We start from the raw sequence: 22,845 nt of genomic DNA on the forward strand, positions 1-22,845 counted from the left end.
TGACGTGGTCCTCGTAGCATTCCTGGAATTTTATTCAGGCATCTCTGGTTGTCGCAGATTCGCGGGGGTTATGAAATAAATGACGCGATTGACGACGGCACGGGAGCAATTCGAATCAGTGCAACAAGTCGACAGTGACATATTGTTAAGAAATATGTTTATAGACAATGAGGATGTTCAAAATTTTGCCGGGCTTGTAACGGAATGGACGAATCGATCCCCTAAGGTTATTACAATTTCGCTCCAGTGTTGAAGGTAAATATAGGCCTGTATGGAGTTATGCACCTGCAGATGAGACATTTGTTTTTGTTGATTAAAATATACATATATATATTGAAGGTTTATAATAATGAACTTATGTTTGTCTGAACGCCACAGTTGTAAGCTCTGAAATGTTTTGGGAATTTTGTTATATCTGCTTCAGGAGCTGAAATATCAATTATTTTTTAACATTTTTGAATTTCCAGGAAAACTTCAGGTTTTTGGGGGTGACTCAAAAGTCACCCATAGGTTTTAGAGGCATGTTGTGCCATGTGGTTTGCCATACGCAGACCAGTTGTGAGAAACGGGGGTGGGGTTTATGTTGGGTCACATAAAATCAACCACGGCTCATTTTCTATAAAAGGCGGACAAAACAGCGTCCGGCTTAGGGTTGCACAGGATGCCGGACTCGTCAATGAAAAGTAGGACTGTCCGGCATAAATCCGGATGTCTGGCCACCCAAGTCCAGAGTCACGTGACGTAAACATTTACGTAGATTATTTAATTTATTTATTATAACCCAATCATTTACGTGTAGGCATATGGGTCTACGTTAATTATAGAATACAATTTATATAGAAGCAGTTTTTCTATTCTTTGCCCACCTCGTACTTGACTGCTTTTGCTAAGGGCTTTCCCTTAGCGATAGAGTGAGAAGCTCGTTCGTCCGGAAGGGACTCGGAGTAGAGCTGCTGCGCCTCCACGTTAAGAGGAGCCAGTTGAGGTGGCTCGGGCATCTGGTTCGGATGCCTCCTGGACGCCTCCCTGGAGAGGTGTTCCGGGCATGTCCCATCGGCGGGAAGTCCCGGGGATGACCCAGGACACGCTGGAGAGACTATGTCTCTCAGCTGGATTGGGATTGCCTTGGAATCCCGCCAGAGGAGCTGGTTGAAGTAGCTGGGGAGAGGAAAGTCTGGGCTTCCCTATTAAATCTGCTACCCCCGCGACCCGATAATTATCGGTAGATAGTGGATGGATGGATGGATGGACTATTATTTTTGTATTGATTATAAAATAATCTTGTAAATATATGGATTTCAAGCCTCCCTGGAAAGGTGTCCCGGGCTTGTCCCACCGGCGGGAGGCCCCAAGGTTGACCCAGGACACGCTAGAGAGACTTTGTCTCACAGCTGTCACGGGAACGCCTTGGGATCCCGCCGGAGGAGCTGGTTGGAGTGGCTGGGCAAAGGGAATTCTGGGCTTCCTTCCTAAAGCTGCTGCCCCCGCGACCCGACTCCAGATAAGCGGTAGTAATTGGATGGATGGATGTTTTCAATCTAGTTGAAGAATGTCAACCTGGTCCTTGGATCATTTGTTTTTTTCTTTAAGTAGACATCTGTATATATATATATATATATATATATATATATATATATATATATATATATATATATACTGTATATATATACAGTGCTGCTCAAAGGTTTGTGAACCACTTGAGCAATTTGGACTTTCCAATTGTTTCAAACTGATTTCAAACCGAACCATTACATTTTATATGAAATAACAGGTGTAGGCTTATCAATTCAATGCATTGTTCTTTTTTTAAATCAATTGTGTAGTCAAGACTGAATTAAAAAGCGTTTTTGGTCAATTCATGTAGGTGCAGAAGTACGTGAACCCTGAGCTGCATTGCTTAAAACAAGCAGTCAAGTAGGATCAGGTAGGACAAATTGGTAGTAGTTAAACTAACCACTGAAATGAACCAATGAAATGAGAGGTTTAGCAAAGAAATTGTGCATCACTGACTGAAACAGAGACAAAACCACGTCACTTTAGTCTTACCCAGGTGAACCCATACAGGTCAGTCATGCTGAGCAGAAGAGAAATCTCAGGGGACCTCAGGAAGTAGGTAGTGACAGCACATCTGTCTGGGGAAAGCTATAAAGTCATCTAAAAAAGCGAGCTTCATCATTCCACTTTGAAGCAGATCATCTGCAACTAGAGAACACTGAAAATTACTACAATCCAGCCTAGAAGTGGATGACCTTCTAAAATATCAGCAAGAACCACAAGAAAAATGATAATTCAGGTAAAAAGCCAACTCAAACATCACATCAAGGGATTTGAAGACCTCTTTTGCTGCATCTGGGACACATGTGCATGCTTCATGCTTCTAATGTTGCATGATTAATCGTCTACCAGGCTGTAACTTCACAAAGGACGACTTCAGGTTATGTTCCAGGATTTCACTATATATCCATCCATCCATCCATTTTCTTAACCGCTTGTCCTCACAAGGGTTGTGGGGGGCGCTGGAGCCTATCCCAGCTGGCTTCAGGCAGTAGGCGGGGTACACGCTGAACTGGTTGCCAGACAATCGCAGGGCACACAGAGACGAACAACCATCCACACTCACACCTATGGACAATTTGGAGTGTTCAATTAGCCTGCCATGCATGTCTTTGGAATGTGGGAGGAAACCGGAGCACCCGGAGAAAACCCGCGCAAGCAAGGGGAGAACATGCAAACTTCACCCAGGAAGGCCGAAACCCGAAATCGATCTCACGTCCTTTGCACTGGGAGGCGGGCGTGCTAACCAGTCAGCCAACGTGCCGCCTCATGGCGTGACTGGCTGTGACGTGGCTGGCTGTGGCGTGGCTGTGACTTGGCAGGCTGTGGCTTGCACCGCTGGAAAAGGAGCAGATGCGGCCGCAGGGCTTGCACCGCCGGAACAGGAGCAGAGGGCGGCCGCAGGGCTTGCACCGCTTGGGGTGGATCCGATGGCAGCCGTGGGACCTACGCCGCCTGGGGTGGATCCGATGGCAGCCGCGAGACTTGCGCCACCTGGAGTGGATCCGAAGGCGGCCAAGGGGCTTGCAACACCTGACCAGGAACATGGGCTTGAGGTTGCCGTGGCAGAGGTAAGGAGGCTTGGCGCGGCAGAGGCAAGGAGGCTTGGCGCAGTGGAGTGAGGCTGCCGTGGAGCGGGGCTGGGGACTTGAGGCTGTTGTGGAACTAATAATTGTTGAGTGTGTTCGGGGGGGGGGTTAGTTTTGGTGACGTACTTCCACAAACTTACTGTAATGCAATACGCACTTATCAGTGAAGAATAATTACCCAGCTTTAACCAGGACTTTGTATTTAATAAGAGTAACAGCGTTTCCGTTGTATTCGTTCAGCAGCGGCGCGGCGCCACTTCTTAATCCGACCCGCCGCTCCTTCGAGCCAGCAAAAAAAAGGTGCACCTTTTGTGTGCGCCGACTTTCGAAGATGCCAAGCAACGGGGTAAGTTTTGCTGTGCCAACACGCGTTTTTGATTGGTGGGCGAGTTTCACGCTTGTTCCTGGTTGGCTGCTTTCTCGAGCCACTGTGAATGGATGCGTATGACGTGTGACTTTGGTGTGCGCATGCAGCGCGGAAGAAGGCAGAAGAGAGTTGAGTTGTACTCAAATGTGGAGATTAAACAAGTAAGTGAATAAAAAGAGAGAAAAAATAAAATAACAGCCTGCGGTGTGACCTGTCTCCTGCAGTTCATTTCATCTAGCCCGTTTGCGGGTGCAGAGATGACCCGTACTCAGCAGGAATGGATAAGAAAATACTGACGGTGTTGTGCCAAAGTAGTTACCCCTGAAAAAAATCATTGCTTAACAGCCGCATGACAACGAGACTGACTCCGATAATGATGAGGGGGAACCTGGCATGTTTGATGGAGAAATTGCTCAGCTGTTCAATTCGGATACTTAGATGGATTTGTGGATGAAGACTGATCCAAAAAATAACATGAGTACATTGTTAAATTGTTGAATAAAGTAGAACCAAACTCAGTGTTTTGCTCTTGTTGTGTTGCTCCCGCAACCTGTCTGTTTTAGCAAGCATGCACCCAATAAGGCGGTGCGCTTTACTTTATGTATGGGTTACATTAAGGTGGTCTCCTCATTATTAAAGCGTGTAAGAAAATAACTGGTATGAGTGTGAAATGAGCCCTTGTGGGTGCAACCAGGAACACCATAATCAGCCCAGTGGGCCGCAGATGGGAGCTAACTGGGTTGATAACACACACACACACACACACACACACACACACACACACCCTCACCGCCAGGATCCCCACTCCAGACAACATGAAAAAGTCACACGCAGTGAGGTCCGGGTATCTGGCAAGCCAAGAGTAGAGAGCAAGGTCTGTAGCACATCTCCTACCAATTCAGCGCTGAGGCACATTTTTATTCAGGTAAACTTGAACTCCGGGTTTTCAATGGGGCGATGCTCCAACTTTTTGAAAAATAAATTATCAAATAACAGCTACAGAATCAATATGGTGGAGTCACGTTTGGGAGGAATTCGCATATCGGCTTAATTTTGTCTGTGCTGTCGGTGGTAGCCACATTGGCCACTTGTAAAACGTGAAATAAAACTCGACGGTATGTACAGCACGTATCCATGCTAGAGTTTTCTACTGTTTTTAATTTTTGAAATATTGCGTGATGGTTTTGGCGTATTATTTCCCTGTCATGGCAATCATTTTTTACAAGTCAACTTTTACCTGGGACCCAGCTGGGCAGCCCAGATGGGGCCCATTCACCAGTCCATTCCATACCCTTGTGGGTTTTAGCTAGGGCCTATATAAAGCCCACCTTGAGCCCATCTGGGATTGCCCACATGGAGCCACCATGAAATCCCTGGCCAAAATTAACTGGGACCCAGCTGGACAGCCCAGATGAGGCCCATTCACCAGCCCATATCCAACCCACATGGGCCCCACATGGGTGTGTTGACAGGGGCCTCCGCACTATTTTTACATATAGAATAATATAATATAGTGTGGCAAGAATGCTGCCAGCAGACGTGTTTGGTAATCTCACCTTTTTATTTGTCTTCACTCAACCGGCTATTGTTGGCCGCAGCCGACGCCAAATGCAAGAAACTAATTTGTGAGCCAAATTAGCACACGAGCAACCAACAATCCCTTTCCACCGTGAGACGTGCGATGCGTTCACTAACACTCGGACACAAGAATTCAGAACAGAATGTGCAACACAGGAACACACAACTTAGTTTGTTACACTAACTTATAAAGTTTATACAAACGTAATGTTATATACTAATGTTATAATCGTAATGTTATATCGCTCTTGCTCTCCATTAGCTCTCTTACATCAGGTCAACACTTCCAAACAACTTGATTTGTGCGCATCTGTCAGCTGGATATGGTGATATGGACGGAAAAATAGTGCTAGGCGGTAATGGAGTCTGACTTTTTTCTAGTTTGCGGTTTTGTGATGCAAATTTATCACTCTTTTGAACACAAATTGTTTTTAGAAGAAAAACGCTTTATTTCTGTGACCCCAGCCAACTAGCTTTCCTACTTTCGTCTCGATCTAAACCGGACCAGATCTCCGGTCATAGGATGCTGTCAGGGGTAAAAGTCTGTGCTGATTGCACGCCACTGTAGGTGAGGATGTCATGTAAAAAATAATAATAATAATAATAATTTTAAGATGATGCTTCAGATCGAATATTATGACATTTCAGCAAAGGACGTGACCATTACGGTCTCACAAAGTCAGATGATGCACTGTGACAAAAAAAGCTGCTTTACCTTGGCCCAAGGGATCCTGTCTTCTCAAAATTTCACACATTTGATTACAGCCAAGGCCTGAAGACAAATACGAACATATATTTCATCATAGTGGTAGCACCAACTACTGGCAAAAGGAAATACATGTTGTTGTTTTTTCTTTGATGTTTTTCTCTTAGTAGGTGAAACACATCAACCTCATTGCTCAGAAGAGTGTTTAGGCCTAGCTGTAGCAACACATTGTTTGTCAACAAAAGAAAATGAAAGAACACTGATTTTGAGGGTGTTATCATGGACGAAAACTTGAAACACTCAGCACACCTGGCAAAAAGATTCATTTAAAAAAAAGTCCATATGTAAAGGTTTATTATGCCAATTAAAAAAAAAAAAACATTCCAATGTGCCAGTACCCCAACGTGCAAGTACCCCAAAGTGGCTTGGGCTGCGAGGGTTCTTTATAGCTGCTCGCAGCTCTAATTTGCTTTGTTTTTTGGTGCCAATGACGTGCACTCTAAAAAAAAATATTTTGGAAGTCAATAAATTTACCCCTTGTTTATTTTAGACAGTCACCATCCACCTTGTAATATGGAGGACCAAAACCGCCAAAATTAAAAATAAATAAATGACTAATTAAATGACTAGATAAATAAATTAGTAAAAGTGAAAGTAAAAACGGATTGAAAAAATATAATTTGAAAATGAAAACAGCAACAAACAAAAAAAAATATATATATATATATATATATATAAATACAAATACATTTGTAGTTAATTTTTGAATTATCTTTTTTTTTATATCAGTCTTTATTTTCACTTTTAGTCATTTATTATTTATTTAGTCATTTATTTTTTAATTTTGGCAGTTTTGGTCCATACTGCCAGGACGAAATGTTATTTAAATGAGGTGGAGGTTCTAAGCGTATCTTGGGTTGGACTCCGCCATTGCAAACTGCCTTTCATTGGTCGAGTGAGTGGCTCGGCGAAGAAGGAAGTCCTCGCCGGCTTGCATTGGTCCAGCAATGGACGAATATCTTGTCCACTGTCACCACAACTTGCGACTTGAGTTGCTTGCCAACAAGTCGAGGTATATATAAATATATATAATATTATATATATATAATATATATAAATATATATTTATGTATATTTATGTGTTATATCTATATATATATATATATATTGCTTGTTTTTTTCCATTTTTATTTATTTTTGGGGGATTTACTTTGAAATTAGATTTTTTTATATCCGTTTTTTATCTGTACTTTTAGTCATTTATTTTGTTAGTTAGTTAGTTATTTTAAATTTTGGCACTTTTGGTGCTTTATATTGTAAAGGTCACTGTTCTCAAAAAATAGTGAACAGCACACACATTTTAGCCATCTGTTTAGCATCACTAATCTGTTGAAACATTAATCTCCTCGTACTGTTGCCAGAGGTCCTCTAAAAAACTCAGCATTTAGACATTGCACCTTGCCAAGGAGATCAATGAAATCCTGTTTCTGTGCCTCTGATTGCTGCTTCAAATCATTCAGGCCTCCTGTGTGTATGACAACAGATTTCAAAGGTTGGCGCTCAGTTGTGTTCTCAATTTTTGCAGCAATATCAGACACCAAAACACCATGTAGGTTGTCTCCTTTAGCGTATTAATAACTGTACATATTTGATCAGAGTAACGGAGTATTTGTGTGTTTATGTGTGTGTACAACAGAACTGTTAAAACTCACGAATTGAACGTGATGCACACATTTCTGTCCAATGGCAAACTCACACGTTAATTTATCATGCTAAGAGAATATACCACTGAAAAATAAACAAGGCCATTGTTAAAAAGAGGCTATTATTTTGGCCCTCTGACTGGACGTTGCTGTCACTTAAGAGGCCCGTTAGATTGCCTGAGTCGCGTGCCCAAACCTGCTTCCATTGTGCATGTGCTTAGTTGTTTTTTCTTCCTCCTCATTGTGTGTGAGGCTGTGAGCAGCTAGGTTTGACTCAAAGAGTACCCCCTGTACCTAAATTGAGAACGTGTTTAAGACTTGAGACTTACTTTATTGTCAGGTAGATAACTATTAGTATTTTATGGTGAAGAGTGGGATTAAATATGTTGTGCTTCCCCTACCCCTTTTCGGATAATGTAAATGAAATTACTGTGTATTGTTTTCTTATTTTATTGTTTTGATTGTTCATCATATGCATGTTTGGAATGAAAAATCCTAAATAAATATAACATTTAAAAAATAAGTGGAGTTACGTGGCTGTTTCTATTCCTGTGCTGCCTTTTAAAATGTTCCTATGTTTCTGGCTTGACTTGAATTTTATTTTACTTAAAAGAGACCTGAAATGAAAATTGCAATTCTTTGAGGTTTTTGATCATTAGATGCATTCCCCTACCTTGACTAAGTCTCCAGAGTTGTCAGGAAAACGACCCATGTTTCCCTTGCCTATGGCAATGTGTGTCAACACATCTCAAACAGCACTCTCAAATGAGCTGTTTCAGCTGATCGTTTTTCTACGTCACTAACCCCACCTTTTTCGGTTTTATACATCACTAGCTTAGCGTGGACTCCACCCTCACAATTTTGAACCCCTCCCCCCACCTTCATTATATTCATGGAAGCTGGTCGGCACTGGGGGGGGCAGTGGATCTTCAAGAGAGAGCAGGGAAGGGCTGGTTTCTACTCGCTGGCTCGTGGAATTCGCCACCTTGCAGAAGCCGTTGGGCTGTGAGGTGGGCCCCGCTCCGCCAGCCCGCGGAAGCAGCCCTCGCGTCGCCGGCTCGTGGAAGCCGTTCGGCATCGAGGCAGGTCCTGCCCCACCGGCTGGCGGAAGCAGCCCTCGCTCCGCCGGCTCCCGCGCCGCCGGTTCGCGGTAGCCTTTCGGCATCAAAGCGGGCCCTGTTCCGCCAGCTCGCGGAAGCAGCCCTTGCGCTGCCGGCTCGCGGAAGCCATTCGGCATCGAGGCAGGTCATGCCCCGCCGGATCGTGGAAGTAGCCCTCGTTCGCGGTAGCCTTTCTGCATCAAAGCGGGCCCTGCTCCGCCGGCTCGCGGAAGCAGCCCTTGCGCTGCCGTCGGGGGACCTTCACAAGAGAGAGAAATTGAATACAGTTACACCCCGTCCAAGAGACATAAGAAAACAATGACTAACAGAGGGAGACAGAACAGGAAGCCTGTTTAGTCACCCAAAGCGATGCCCCAGTTCTCAGACTAGAAATGAAAAACATAAGGAAGGGGCAAAAAGGAAAAAAAGCAGTCCCAGACTATATGCTCTTATAATGAAGGAACACAGTATGATTTTTTTTTTTACTTTGGGGGGTGGGGTTTTTGGGGAAACCTCAGCAAACAGCCACATGAATACACAACAAACAGTGACTCAAATACTTGTACATATGAAAGTGGGATGGGGGGTATCATGCGGGGGACATTTAAGTCCAGATGCACTGAGTAGGTGTTTGGTACCATAAGCTGCGTTTCCATTATAGTTTTTGTAAAAATAAAAGCGATATTGTACTTTTTTGATAAAGTACAATTTTGACTTGCCGGTGTTTCCATTGAAGAGCGTTTCGCTTCTGAGGCACAATTCGCAGTGCAATATGGGATCTCGCAGTTCTGTAGGAGGTGCTCATGATGTTTACGGAAGACAGACGCCCGGAGTTGTTAATATTATTATAAAAACATCTCCCTCCCCTCATCGGGTAGGTTTGGGCATCTGGTGTTGGTGTTTGTACGGGTGCTTACAACTTGTGTTATGGCGCTGACGGATGGATTTCAACGACAACGTGCACCGTATGTTGCTCGTTGCATCAAAACTATACTGAGTAAATCAAAGCAATTTTGTCCAGTTCTAAATAGTCATACCTAAATCAAAACAGTTATAATTAAATAGAAAGAAATATTCTGTTTCACTTTGTACCCACAAAAACTACAATGATATGCTCAGATCATTTTATATCAGGTAGTTTTCTTTTTCATACACAGTGGGTCATTATCTCAACACTTTGATAAGAATTCTTGAAGGCTTAGATATACAGCAAGACGAGTTTATCTAAACACAAACGATGAATGAATAATGAATGACAATTAACACCATTAAAGTATTGATCGACGTACTGTTTCAACCAAAAGCAACATAACTTGGCTTCCACTTTTACTTTGTAGGGATCTTGCCCTCCAACCAACCCCAGTTTTTGTACATAGCGGCTTCGAATAGCTGGTTCCAATGAGTCGCAGTAATGCAGTGTACTACGAGAGACATTTTTTGTGACACTTCACATATTCCCCACCTTTATTTAACCCCTAGGCGGAGACAGTCCTCCAATAATTATGACCACATAGGTCGTTTTGAAAAGGTGACATATTACGACCAAGTATTACATATTTTAGTGTAGCGACCTCTATCGGTCATGTTAAATAGCGCAAAAGTCCAAAAGTGAGTCTCAAACTCAGTCGGAGGACGATTGATTATCTGACTGAGCTATTTGTCCAGTGATTGTTTTACTGTTGACTACATGTTTTCTTAGTGTTGACTACATGTTTTCGGTCTACAATCTCACTGTGCCTTTTCCTAATCTTGACCATTGGTATCCTATGTAAAGACGCAACGTGTACTGTACAACCCCACTGAAAGCCTCATCCTAACCCCAACCATTAGTCCGTGACGGCGAATTGACGTACATGTCAACACAAAAAAGAACATAAGATCATTACTGGACCGTTAGCTCAGTCTGATAGACATTAGTCTTTCGACCAGATGATCAGTGTTCGAATCTCAGTTTTGTATTTTTTGTCTATTTAACATAGCCAATAGAGGACACTAAACTACAATATGTAACACTTGGTTGTATTTTGGTGCATGAAAAAACGACCAATTACGTCGTCATTGTTGGAGGACTTGTTGCCTAGGCGGTATTGTGACCCGTTTTAGGCTTTTTGATGGTTCTAACCAAGCCATTTTAAAATAAAATACTGCCCACGGGATATTTAATTAAATGAAAACGCTCGCTGAAAATAAAGCTCTCTCCATATATTCCTTATAGAGGGAGTCTGAGTGGTAGCTAAGCCGTGGCGTCAGCGAGAAGGGTCTATTTTTTTTTTTTGTGATATCCAACAAATATGCATTTACTATTTATTACTACATGAGACATTTGTGTTAAGTAGTATTACCTCGTAATATAAAATACCTAATCTTCATTGTCATATGTTTCAGAAAACTTTGGGTATAGAAGTCCAGATGAGGATGACCTCAACAGAAATTGTACCCCAGATTCAGAGGCACCAGATGGTTCCTATAGCAGTGAGGAGAGCAGTTCAGCACTACACTTTGGTGGGGACAGAGATGTTGACCAGCAAAGCATCCAGGACCCTACTAAACAGACAAAGAGCCCCAGAAGAGGTCCTGCAAGCCAGATCACTAATGTACAGCCCAATGGGGGTCAAGGCCCACAAGGAAAACCTAAGAGAAAACGTTCAGGCTCAGACTCTAAATCAGGAAAACCCCGTAGAGCTCGTACTGCCTTCACCTATGAGCAGTTGGTTGCGCTGGAGAACAAGTTCAAGTCTACAAGGTACCTATCTGTGTGTGAACGGCTCAACCTGGCACTGTCACTCTCCCTCACGGAGACACAGGTCAAGATCTGGTTCCAGAACCGCCGGACAAAGTGGAAGAAACAGAACCCTGGTGCAGACACTTCTGCTCCCACCGGCGCAGGAGGCACAGTCGGCACTGGGGGAGGAATAGGAGGTGCGCTGGGGAACCTCAGTCCCCTCAGCCCATCCCCTCCAATTAGCGGGCATCTTGCCATGCACACAGGCTATGCATCAGGACACCATCACCCTTCTGCAGGCAGCCTGGTCCAGCTGCCTTTCCTCACTACCAGCCATGTTCTATCCCCGTTCATGTTGGGGACACAGAGCTATGCTGCACCTGCATTCTACAGCTCCCACCTGTAGAAAAACAGATACAGTATACACATGCACACACTGAGCCAAGAGATTAACATACTTCAGCATATGATTAAATATATCATTTAATGGACTCAGCTTGAATTTTTAATTGCTACAATGTTTGATTTTGACAGATCATTTTGACTGAATGTCCATGTCTATATACAAGTGTAAATAATTCTAATGCTCTAGCTCCATATTCTGAAAGCTGTTAAACTACGGTGAGCAAATAGCTTATCTGTCAATAAAACGATTTGGTAAGTGAATGTTATAAATGACTCAAGGTGTAGCCCGATCTATTATAAGTAGTGTGTAGCTTCAGCAGTGAGTGTTTTTGTTTGGCCATTTTGGCCATGAAGCCACGGGCGAACTTATACTCAGCTCATATGATAATGTCTTTGATAATAAACTGTGACTTACAACAAAAGCTTGTCTGTACATACATACATACATACATAACATATATGTGAGTGTGTGTGTATAAATATATATATATATATATATATATATATATATATATATACACACACACATACACACACACATATATATATATATATATATACACACATATATATATATACATATACATACGCATATATATACATATATATATATACACGCATATATATATATTAATATATATATACATACATACATATATATACATACATATATATACATACATACATATATATACATACATACATATATATATACATACATATATATACATATATATATACATACATATATATATATATATATATATATATATACTGTACATACATACATACATACATACACACATATATATATACATATATATATATATATATACATACATACATGCATATATATATATATATATATATATACATACATACATGCATATATATATATATATATATATATATATATATATATACATACATATATATATATATATATGCATAAAAATGGTAAGGTTCTGGCAAACACTCTTGGCAATGATTTGCAGTCTTGAAAGAAACCCGACGAAATGCCATCACTCGCAATGCGCGCACCCTCGCAAGCCTTCGCTGCTCAGTGACAAAAGTACCAGTCATAAAATTTTAAATATAAAGAACAGTAAAATAGTGATACCGTAAAAGACATCTTCAGACGTGTAAAGACATCTTCAGACGTTTGAAGACATCTTCAGACGTGTGAAGAAATCTTAAGATAATCTTGAGACATCTCAAGACATTCATATTTCCAAGACATCTTAAGGCATTTTAAGACTCAAGTCTATCGACATGTCTTATAGACATCCATCTTCATTTATCAAGACGTCTCAATACATGTCTATAGACACATCTTATAGACATGTCTTGACTTAAGAAGACATCTCAAAACGTCTCAAAAATATGTCTTAAGACATAACTTAAGATGTCTTGAGACACAATGATGGCTGAGTATGTATGTGTGTGTGTTCCCTCTTCACTCGCCGCTGCCGGTTAGTTTCTTTTCCTCTTCTTTTAGTAATGCGCTTAAATTTAGCAGGTTGTCTCGTCTGATCTCAGGTCAGAGGGAGAAGGCAGTTGGCGGATCCGCCGCAGCCTCGTCCAGACGTCCAGGATTCAAGGTGGCCCCCTCGACCGAGCCCGGCGGCCGCGACTTGGGCTGCGGCCTATGCGCGGGGTAATATACTGTCCTTAAGTGGCAGCCGCATGGTGTTTTAGTTATATGTTTAAACTCAGCGGGATAGGCTTCGAGGTGGCCGCCTCAGAAGCCGAGACACAGGCTGCATGCGTGATAACGGATCCTCTCCGCATTGGCATCTGCGAGCTGCTGCGTGGGCCAGGCCAGCGTTCATTCTGCGCTTGGAAGAACAGAGGTGGAAGCGTGCTGCGACAGCCCCAACTGCTGGGGGACTGGCGCTCAACGGCGGGGCGCCCCGGTTTCGATTAATGGGGAAGTGACACTCAGAATAAGACAGTCAGGTGCTTTACAACTTCCAAGTGTATATGATCAACGTGTCATGCAAAAATTTAATTTATTTCTAATTATATATATGTATACGTACATACATATATACCTACATACATACATATATACTTACATCTATACATACATATATATATATATATATATATATATATATATATATATATATACATATATATATACATATATATATATATATATATACATATATATATACATATATATATATATATATATATATATATATACATATATATATACATATATATATATATATATATATACATATATATATATATATATATATACATATATATATATATATATATACATATATATATATATATATATACATATATATATACATATATATATATATATATATACTTACATCTATACATACATATATATATATATATATATATATATATATATATACATACATATATATATATATACATATATATATATATATATACATATATATATATATATATACATATATATATATATATATATATATATATATATATATATATATATATAGATACATACATACATATATAAATACATACAAAACAATTTCCAAAATGATCACCAGACTAAATTTATATAACATCTGTTTAACTTATAACATGAAAGTAAGGTTAATAATATAAATTAGAGAACACAATTTTCAGTTTTAATCAAATTAGGGTGATGCAAAAATTAGTACACCCAACAGAACGTCTCTGGAGCAAAGACCAAATTTTAGGCTAGATACGTCTAGTTGAGTCTCATAATTCATTACACAGGTATCAAGCAGACAGTTGACTATAAATGGGGTGTTACTTAAAGAAAACATGTTCCCATTTCATGGCAATGGCACCACATGGAAGAGAAATATCACATGGAAGAGAAATATCACAAGATCTGAGAAATATCACAAGATCTGAGAAAGAAAATAATTTACTAATAATTACTGGATGCTGGATGGAGAATGATGCTCAATTTTTTTGTTTAGAATTCCACATAGGTGTTCAATTGGGTTCAGATCAGTTAACATACTTGGCCACTGAATCACTTTCACCTGGTTCTTCTTCAGAAATCCAACAGTGGCCTTAGATGTGTGTTTAGGTTCATTATCGTGTTGGAAAAGTGCACAACGACCAAGGGCACTGAGTGATGGCAGCATCTTTTCTTTCAGTATTGCGCAATACTGCTGTGAATTCATGATGTCATCAATGAAATTCAGCTCCCCGACACCAGCAATACTCATGCAAACCCACATGAGGACACTGCCACCACCATGTTTTCTGTAGGTACCATGCATTTTTCCTTCTATTCCTCACCTTTGCTACACCGTACAGTTTTAAAGCCATCAGTTCCAAAAACATTTATCTTGGGCTCATCAATTCAGAGTACAGAGTCCCAGTAGTCAGCAAACTCTAGGCGTGTGGGCTTTAGGAGAGGCTTCCCCCGTGGACGGCACCCATGCATGCCATTCCTCTGCAGTGTACGCCATATTTTGTCATTGGAAATAGTAACCCCAGTTTGGCTCTCTATTTCCTTAGATAACTGCAGCGAACTTACATGTCGATTTTCTTTCACCCTTCTCATCAGAAGACGCTGCTTTTGAGTTGTTAAAACATCCGTGGACGACCTGGACGTCTCTGTGAGATAGTTGCAGTTCCATCTTTTTTACATTTTTGTACCACTTTTGCTACAGCATTCTGACTGATAAGTAAAGCTTTGCAGATTTTCTTGTAGCCTTCAACTTTGCTGTGTAAAGAAATTATTTTCTTTCTCAGATCTTGTATGTATGTATATATATATATATATATATATATATATATATATATATATATATATATATATACATAAAGTAATATTAGGAATATTAGCTGTTTTATTTCCCAAGGTTTGATTTGGGTAATTTTTATTTCCTATGGTTTGATTTGGGTAATGTATGATTTGTATTAAATTGATTTCATTGCACAACTGTAAAAGAGCTTCTTTTTGGTTTTGAATAGACAATTAAAGTGAAATTCCAGCCCCAATTCGATTCCTGTGCTGCCTCTCTCCGCACCACAATACAACTAAAACACAATGCAGACTTCGCCAGTGCTCAGGAGCCGGTGCAACACTCCTGGGTTACATCTCGGTGCCGTGACCCGGATATGGCCCTTTGAGACACCAACAAAATAATTTAGCTTTAGTTTTTGCTGTTTTGTATTGAAGTGTTTGTTTCGTGAACTTTTTTTAGTGACACGGTTGGGCCCAAAAAGACCCTCTGCCAGCCCTTCTCCAGACTTGTGAAGTGCCTTGACCACAAGTAGGGTAGGATTAAGATTTTTCATGAGTGTGTGAGGATGATGGGAGATGACAAGACAGTGCCTCCTCAGCAGTTAATGAAACCCAAATGCGGTGAGTACAACACCAGCTTTGTTGACACTCATACACAGCACAATACATATGAACCACAGACACACAGCCAATCTCTAAATCCACAGCTAACATCCCCTCCAACTGTGCGGCCTCTCTATGCTGCTAATGAGCCAACTTTTCCAGGGTTAGGAGCTTCTGCCCAACCTCCAATGACTCATATTTAAGCCACACCCACTCCAGTTCGCAGGCACTACGCAAAAGGGTCTCATTATGGTTTGCCAGTTATTGCCTCCATTAGATTCTCTGATGACCCCACCAGTACTCCAGACGAGATAAGCTCGCTAGTGGAAAACAGTATTGTGAATTCTGTATGGTGTGTGCGCCAGCGTGAGAAGAGGACGTGGAAGACAACACAAAGCAAGTGGGTGCGTGTAGCAGAACTTCTTATTCTGCAACTGAAATGTCGTAGCAAATTGTTTGCTTCTGAAATGCAAATAAAGCCCTCGATGAATAAGCAACACGGTGCCCGGTTCCTTTACATGATAAATGAATTTATTTCACATGACCGAGATGAGAGCTGCGTTATCAGCAGTGGCCCAAATCAATTGAGGTTGACGAGTGAAGACACTCGAAAAAGTTCACAAAAGTAAAGCTTCGTCTCCAGATTATTACGTCCAACAATGTGCAGAAAAGCACTGTGTCTGTGCTAACGACAACTTTATTTATCATAGAATAACAAACGCACTGACATGACACTGCACTGTGTGCTTATACTGTTTGCTTGTGGTTATTCTCATTCATCCACCTCATTTATTTCTCAAACATTACTGTAGTAATATGTGTTGAAAATGTGGAGTGGACTGTAGCTAAAGGTGAATCTGAGTGATATTAAACATTGTTTTTTATTTTGATAAATGACCATTTTTTAATATATTTTTTTACTTATTTGCGGCATTTCGGTTTTCGGGCAAGCATTTCTCTCTTTCGGCCCAAAATTTTCATTCCGGTGCATCCCTAGGTGTGACATGTTACAGATGTGGAAAGCAGGGACATACAGCCCGAGTGTGCAGAGCACTGTTACCACACCCCTGATGGACGCAGCCAACTCGGCCCCAGTCGTCGTCGGAGTCATCACCTCATCCTTTAAATGCTTAGAGCCCTTGGTTGATGGGGCAACCATGGGCCAGCACCAAGGCCCGCCCATACGAGATGAGCAGACAACTGAGCAAAACCGTAACACACAAAATCCCACTTGTTGATCCAAGGCCATTCAGGATCCCATACCACAGAATTCCCCCATCGCAGTGGCAAGATGTGAGAAAATTGCTGATATAGATGGAGTCAGCAGGAGTTATCAGGCCAAGTAAAAGCCCATTTGCATCGCCGGTCGTGATTGTACCCCAAAAAAAAGATGGTACATTGAGGCTATGCATCCACTACAGAAAGCTTAACTCCTGCAGCAACGAGGGATGCCTTCCCTTTGCCGAGAATTGAGGAGGCTCTGGAGGCCCTGGGTCGAGCGAAGTACTTCTCCACACTTGATCTAACATCTGGCTATTAGCAGGTGGAGGTGGCAGAACACGATAAGCACAAGACTGCTTTCAGCACACCGATGGGGCTGTTTAAGGCTAATAGAATGCCCCATCAACTTTCCAAAGGCTCATGGCCTGCTGTTTTGGAGATCTAAACTTCACTCATCTCCCAATCTACCTTGATGACATCATCATTTAAAAAAACAAACATTCGACCAGCACTTGCAGAGGCTACAGGTTGTGTTTGATCGGCTGCAAGAGTATGGCTTAAAATTGAAGCCTTCCAAGTGTCAGCTTCTGAGGAAAGAGGTGTAATATCTGGGTCACCTAGTGTCTGCTGAGGGAATCAGGATTGATCCAGAGAAGATCAGCAAAGTGAAGGACTGGCCAAGACCCACCAACCGAAAGGAAGTGCTGCAGTTCTTGGGGTTTGCACGGTATTATAGGCGGTATGTACCTGGCTAGTCCACCATCGCTGCCCCATTCTATCGTCTCACCTCGGGCGCGACCCCAGAAAGAAGAAAAAAGGAAGGAGAGGTGGATTCTGAAACACCCTTTTTATGGACTGATGAGTGTGAGGGGTCGTTCCTGTACCTTAAAGAAAAGTTGGTGACTGCTCCGGTGCTGGGCTACCCTGACTACAGTCTCCCGTTTGTGCTACAGACTGATGCCTTTGGAGGGGGGCTTGGAGCTGTCCTGGCGCAAGTACAAGATGGGGTTGAGAGAGTCATCGCATATGCTAGCAGAGGTTTGAGCCCACCAGAGACAAGATACTCTGCGCATAAACTCGAGTTCCTCGCTTTAAAATGGGCAGTGACATAAGTACTATGACCACCTCTATGGGTGCAAATTCTCCGTCCAGACAGACAATAACCCCCTCAAATATGTGCTGTCCTCTGCAAAACTGGATGCCACTGGTCAACGGTGGGTGTCTCTCCTTTCATCATTCAATTTTGATATCTACTACAGGAGGGGTCAGAATAACTCGAATGCTGATGCACTCTCGTCTATCAAACCAGGATGTCTGATGTGCCGCGAGCCATCCCTGCGCCTTTAAGCCCTCTGGTTGAAAATACACCTTCCCCGGAGGTACCGGAGCCCTATGGTGACGTGGGGATCGATTCACTTCAGGCCATGACGAAACAGGATTTTCGTGCATAGCAGAAGAGAGAGACGCAGTGATTGGCCCCGTGGCACACTTCAAAAGTCGAAACCAGAAGCCTACCCGTAGTGTGCGGCTCAAGGCGGGCAGAGGTGTGTGGCTTCTCTTAAATGAGTGGAGGAGGTTGGTGATAAAAGAGGGTATCCTGTACCGCTGTGTCCAAGACCTTCAAAGAGGTGTAGTAGACCAAATGCGTGAATCAGTAAAAAGAAAAAGAAAAAAGCCCTGACGACTCAGGACACTTGGGGCTCGAGAGAACATTGCAAATGATAAAAGAAAGGTTCTACTGGCCAAGGATGTTCAATGACATTAAGGCATGGTGTGAACAATGTGAAAGATGCTGCCTCAGGAAGACTCCCACTGCGGGCAATAGGGCTCCTCTGATCAGTATTCACAGCAGTGCACCAATGGAGCTGGTATGTGTGGACTTTTTGACGCTGGAAAAGTCAAGAGGAGGCATTGAAAACGTCATGATTGTCACTGATCATTTATTTCGGTATGCTCAACCCTACCCCACCAGAGACAAAAAAGCCATCACGATAGCTCGGGTGCTATGGAAGAACTTTTTTCTGACACGCACGCACATATATTTATACACACACACACACACATACATATATATATACAGTATAAATATTTATACACACACACATATATATATATATATAGACACACACACACATATATATACATTTATATATATAAACACACACATATATATATGCATGCATATATATATATATATATACACACACACACATACATACATATATATACACACACACACATACATACATATATATACACACACACGCATACATACATATATATAAACACACACACACATACATACATATATATAAACACACACACACATACATACATATATATATATATATATATATATATATATATATATAAAACACCTTGACTGCGCCTAGAAATTCTGTCCATAAAAGTTATGAACAGAGTCGGTGACAAAGGGCAACCTTGGCGGAGTCCAACCCTCAATGGAAACTAATTTGACTTACTGCCGGCAATGCGGACCAAACTCTGACATCGGTCATACAAGGACGGAACAGCCCGTATCAAGGGGCTCGGTACCTCCTGAAGCACCCCCCCACAGGACTCCTGGAGGGACACGGTCAAACGTTTTATCCACCCTCGATTATCCTGCTGAGGGTGTAGAGCTGGTCCACTGTTCCACGGGCCACCACCCTGGTCTGCCAATCCAGAGGCACTGTCCCCGATGTCCACGCAATGTTGTAGAGACGTGTCAACCACGACAGCCCCACAGCATCCAGAGCCTTTAGGGAACTCTGGACGGATCTCATCCACCCCCGGGGCCTTGCCACAGAGGAGCTTTTCAACCACCTTAGTGACTTTGACCCCGGAGATAGGGGAGACCACCTCAGAGTCCCCAGACCCTGCTTCCTGAAAGGAAGACGTGTCGTGTTGAGGGAGTCTTTGAAGTATTCTCCCCACTGATTCACGACATCTTAAGTCGAAGTCAGCAGCACCCCATCTCCACTATATACCGTGTTAATGGTGCACTGCTTTCACCTACTGAGACGCCAGATAGTGGACCAGAATTCTTCGAAGCCGTCCAGAAGTCATTTTCCATGGCCGAACTTCTCCCATGCTAGAGTTGTTGCCTTAGCGACCGCCGGAGCTGCATTCCGCTTGGCCAGCCGGTACCTGTCATCTGCCCCCGGAGTCCCACAGAGTTGTACCAAAAGGTACAACCTTCATTTTAATTAATAATTTTAGGTTGAGGTAATCATCTGGTATCCTCATAAAATGATCAAAAATCTATGTGGTGCTCCACAGACTCAGCTCAAAATCAACTTAAATATTAAATTTGAGGCTCCTACAATTAATGAGTCAATTAGTTATTAATTTAATAATCAACAATTATTAATTTAATAACTACTTGAACTGATTTACCCTACACCCTCGTCGACAAAGTGTATAATTTACAGATATAAGTGGGAGAATCTCCGGGCAGCAAACACAGGACTCCAACACCCGAAAGCCTTGTACCAGAAAGAAAACAAAACTACCAGCAGTTACACCCAAACCGAAGACGTTCTCAAACACCCAGCCCAAATTGTGGTGGAGCAGGCCCATGTTTCAAATGTGGAGAAGCAGTACATTTCCGAAAAGACTGTACTACATCACCCAGTCCAGTGGTTGCACATAACTACAGTAACAAGCATACATATTTCTCGCTGCAGTCAGGTGAAGGGTTGGACAGCTCAGTTGTGGATCGCCAGTTGAAAAGGCCAGCAGATTGGCTGCACCAAGAAGAAAGGTGAGAGTTTACAAATTTCTGTGACGGTAAATGGCATTCCTACTCATGCTGTGGCAGACACTGGCGCTCAAACCACCGTGATATCAGAGGAGCTGTACCAAAGTATCCTGAAGGAAAAAACAGTACCTACAGACCTACATATTGAATACAGGAGTTGGAGATGGCATGAAGGCCAAACATGGACTAACAGTGACATTTATTTATTTAATGTATTTATTATTTATTGCCTGGGAAGTGCATGTGGCTTCCATAAGAGATTATTTTATTCTGAGATTGGATCTGATGAAGGTATGTTGTCATCTACACGTGGCAAGGTTTTCATTGGAGATTAACTTGTGCCCTCAAAAATTGTGCAGGGTAATGGATCAGACTACTATGTGGCTAGGATGACCCTTGGAGAAGCCGTGACCACACCAGCTTCATCTGAATGCATTATTTGGGTTGAAGTGGATGAGCTGAGGCCAGGAGTCACAGCTGTGTTAGAGCCTTTACACATTACAGACAATGTAACATCTGGAAGTGTTCTGGTCACTATGGAAAAAAGGTGCCGGTCAGAGTGTGTAATTTCTCAACCAAAGGAACCGCCCTACCAAAAGGAGCCTGTCTTGGTGTCCTTGTTGAAGCTTGCTCTGAACCTCCATTTGTGCCAAAGAAAATTGTAGAGACTAGTCATGCAGATGACGATGCAACATCACTGGTGGTAGGAAGAGTAGCGACGATCCATTCCTGAACGCTTTCAAAGTCTAGTTGCTGCTACAAGTGAAGCTCTCAATGAAGAACAACAACAGCGGTTCACTCTATTACTGCTCACATATTAATTGATCTTTGCCAAAAATGACTCTGACCTTGGTTACATGTCTGCTGCTATGCACAAGCTAGACACTGGCTAAGCTAGACCTGTATGCCAGCCAGTGAGAAGAACTCATCTTGGATTTCAAGGTGAAGCTGAAGCACACCTTAAAGCCATGCTGAAAGCAAAAGTAATCACATCATGTACATCCGAATGGGCTTCCTCAGTGGTCCTTGTGGTGTGTCAACTACCGTAGTTTGAACAGTCTCAGTGTCAAAGATGCTTATCTACTATCTCAGACTGAAGAATGTCTAAATGCTGTTTGTAACTACCCATCCCCCCCACCCTCTTTTTTGTTGGTAATAGTACTTCAATTATTTTGTGCAATTTATTACTTTCTTATACAATTAATTTCCACAGGAAGCTGCTGACCAGGTGAACCTTTATAGTGGCGCACAGAAGTGTCATCATCGACAGATTTTTATAAATGAACACAGAGGTACGCATGTATTGGCTCAGTTTGGATTCCAACCTCGTGGTTGATTAGCGTCCTCGGTCAGCTGGGCGAGGTATGAGTGGTTTACTGTTGTCAAAGTTGTGGATGGTATGGAGAATGATGTCAATATGTGCAGGTTTATTTTGTCATTTAGAGGTTTAACTTGTGAATGCACGCACTTCATCCGGACTCTCAACATCCGTGCTTAGCACCCTTGGTCAGCAGAACGAGGTATGTGTGTTTTATTTTTTGTATACGTTAGTGTGGAGTCATGTGTTTAAATAAAAATTATAACATGATTGTGTTTTATGCCATGGAAAGCTGGATTTCACTGCGTGTATTATTTTGGATTGACTGTATATTCGTGTTTATTTTCTGGTTTGTTTACTATTTTGTTTGACTGTTTAGTTTCACAGTGCCAATGAAGGACAGATGTTTTGCACCAGTCGAGTTAGTCTGCGTTGCATTGGGACCGGGACAGCTGCATTGTTGGTGGT

At 42.0% G+C, this 22,845-nt stretch overlaps 1 protein-coding gene across 1 annotated transcript in view; it reads left to right on the forward strand.

Annotated features, from left to right (window-relative positions):
• The window catches only part of nkx1.2lb (NK1 transcription factor related 2-like,b), a 49,784-nt gene extending 37,897 nt beyond the window's left edge, over positions 1-11,887 (forward strand). Inside the window, exon 3 of the mRNA XM_077578327.1 lies at positions 10,983-11,887. Within this exon, the coding sequence (XP_077434453.1) occupies positions 10,983-11,725 (743 nt within the window). The 3' untranslated portion in view covers positions 11,726-11,887. The remainder of the gene's footprint in view (positions 1-10,982) is intronic.
• The last annotated feature ends 10,958 nt before the right edge of the window (positions 11,888-22,845 follow it).

Source organism: Vanacampus margaritifer, chromosome 10, assembly GCF_051991255.1.
Source record: "Vanacampus margaritifer isolate UIUO_Vmar chromosome 10, RoL_Vmar_1.0, whole genome shotgun sequence".
NCBI classification, from domain to species: Eukaryota; Metazoa; Chordata; class Actinopteri; order Syngnathiformes; family Syngnathidae; genus Vanacampus; species Vanacampus margaritifer.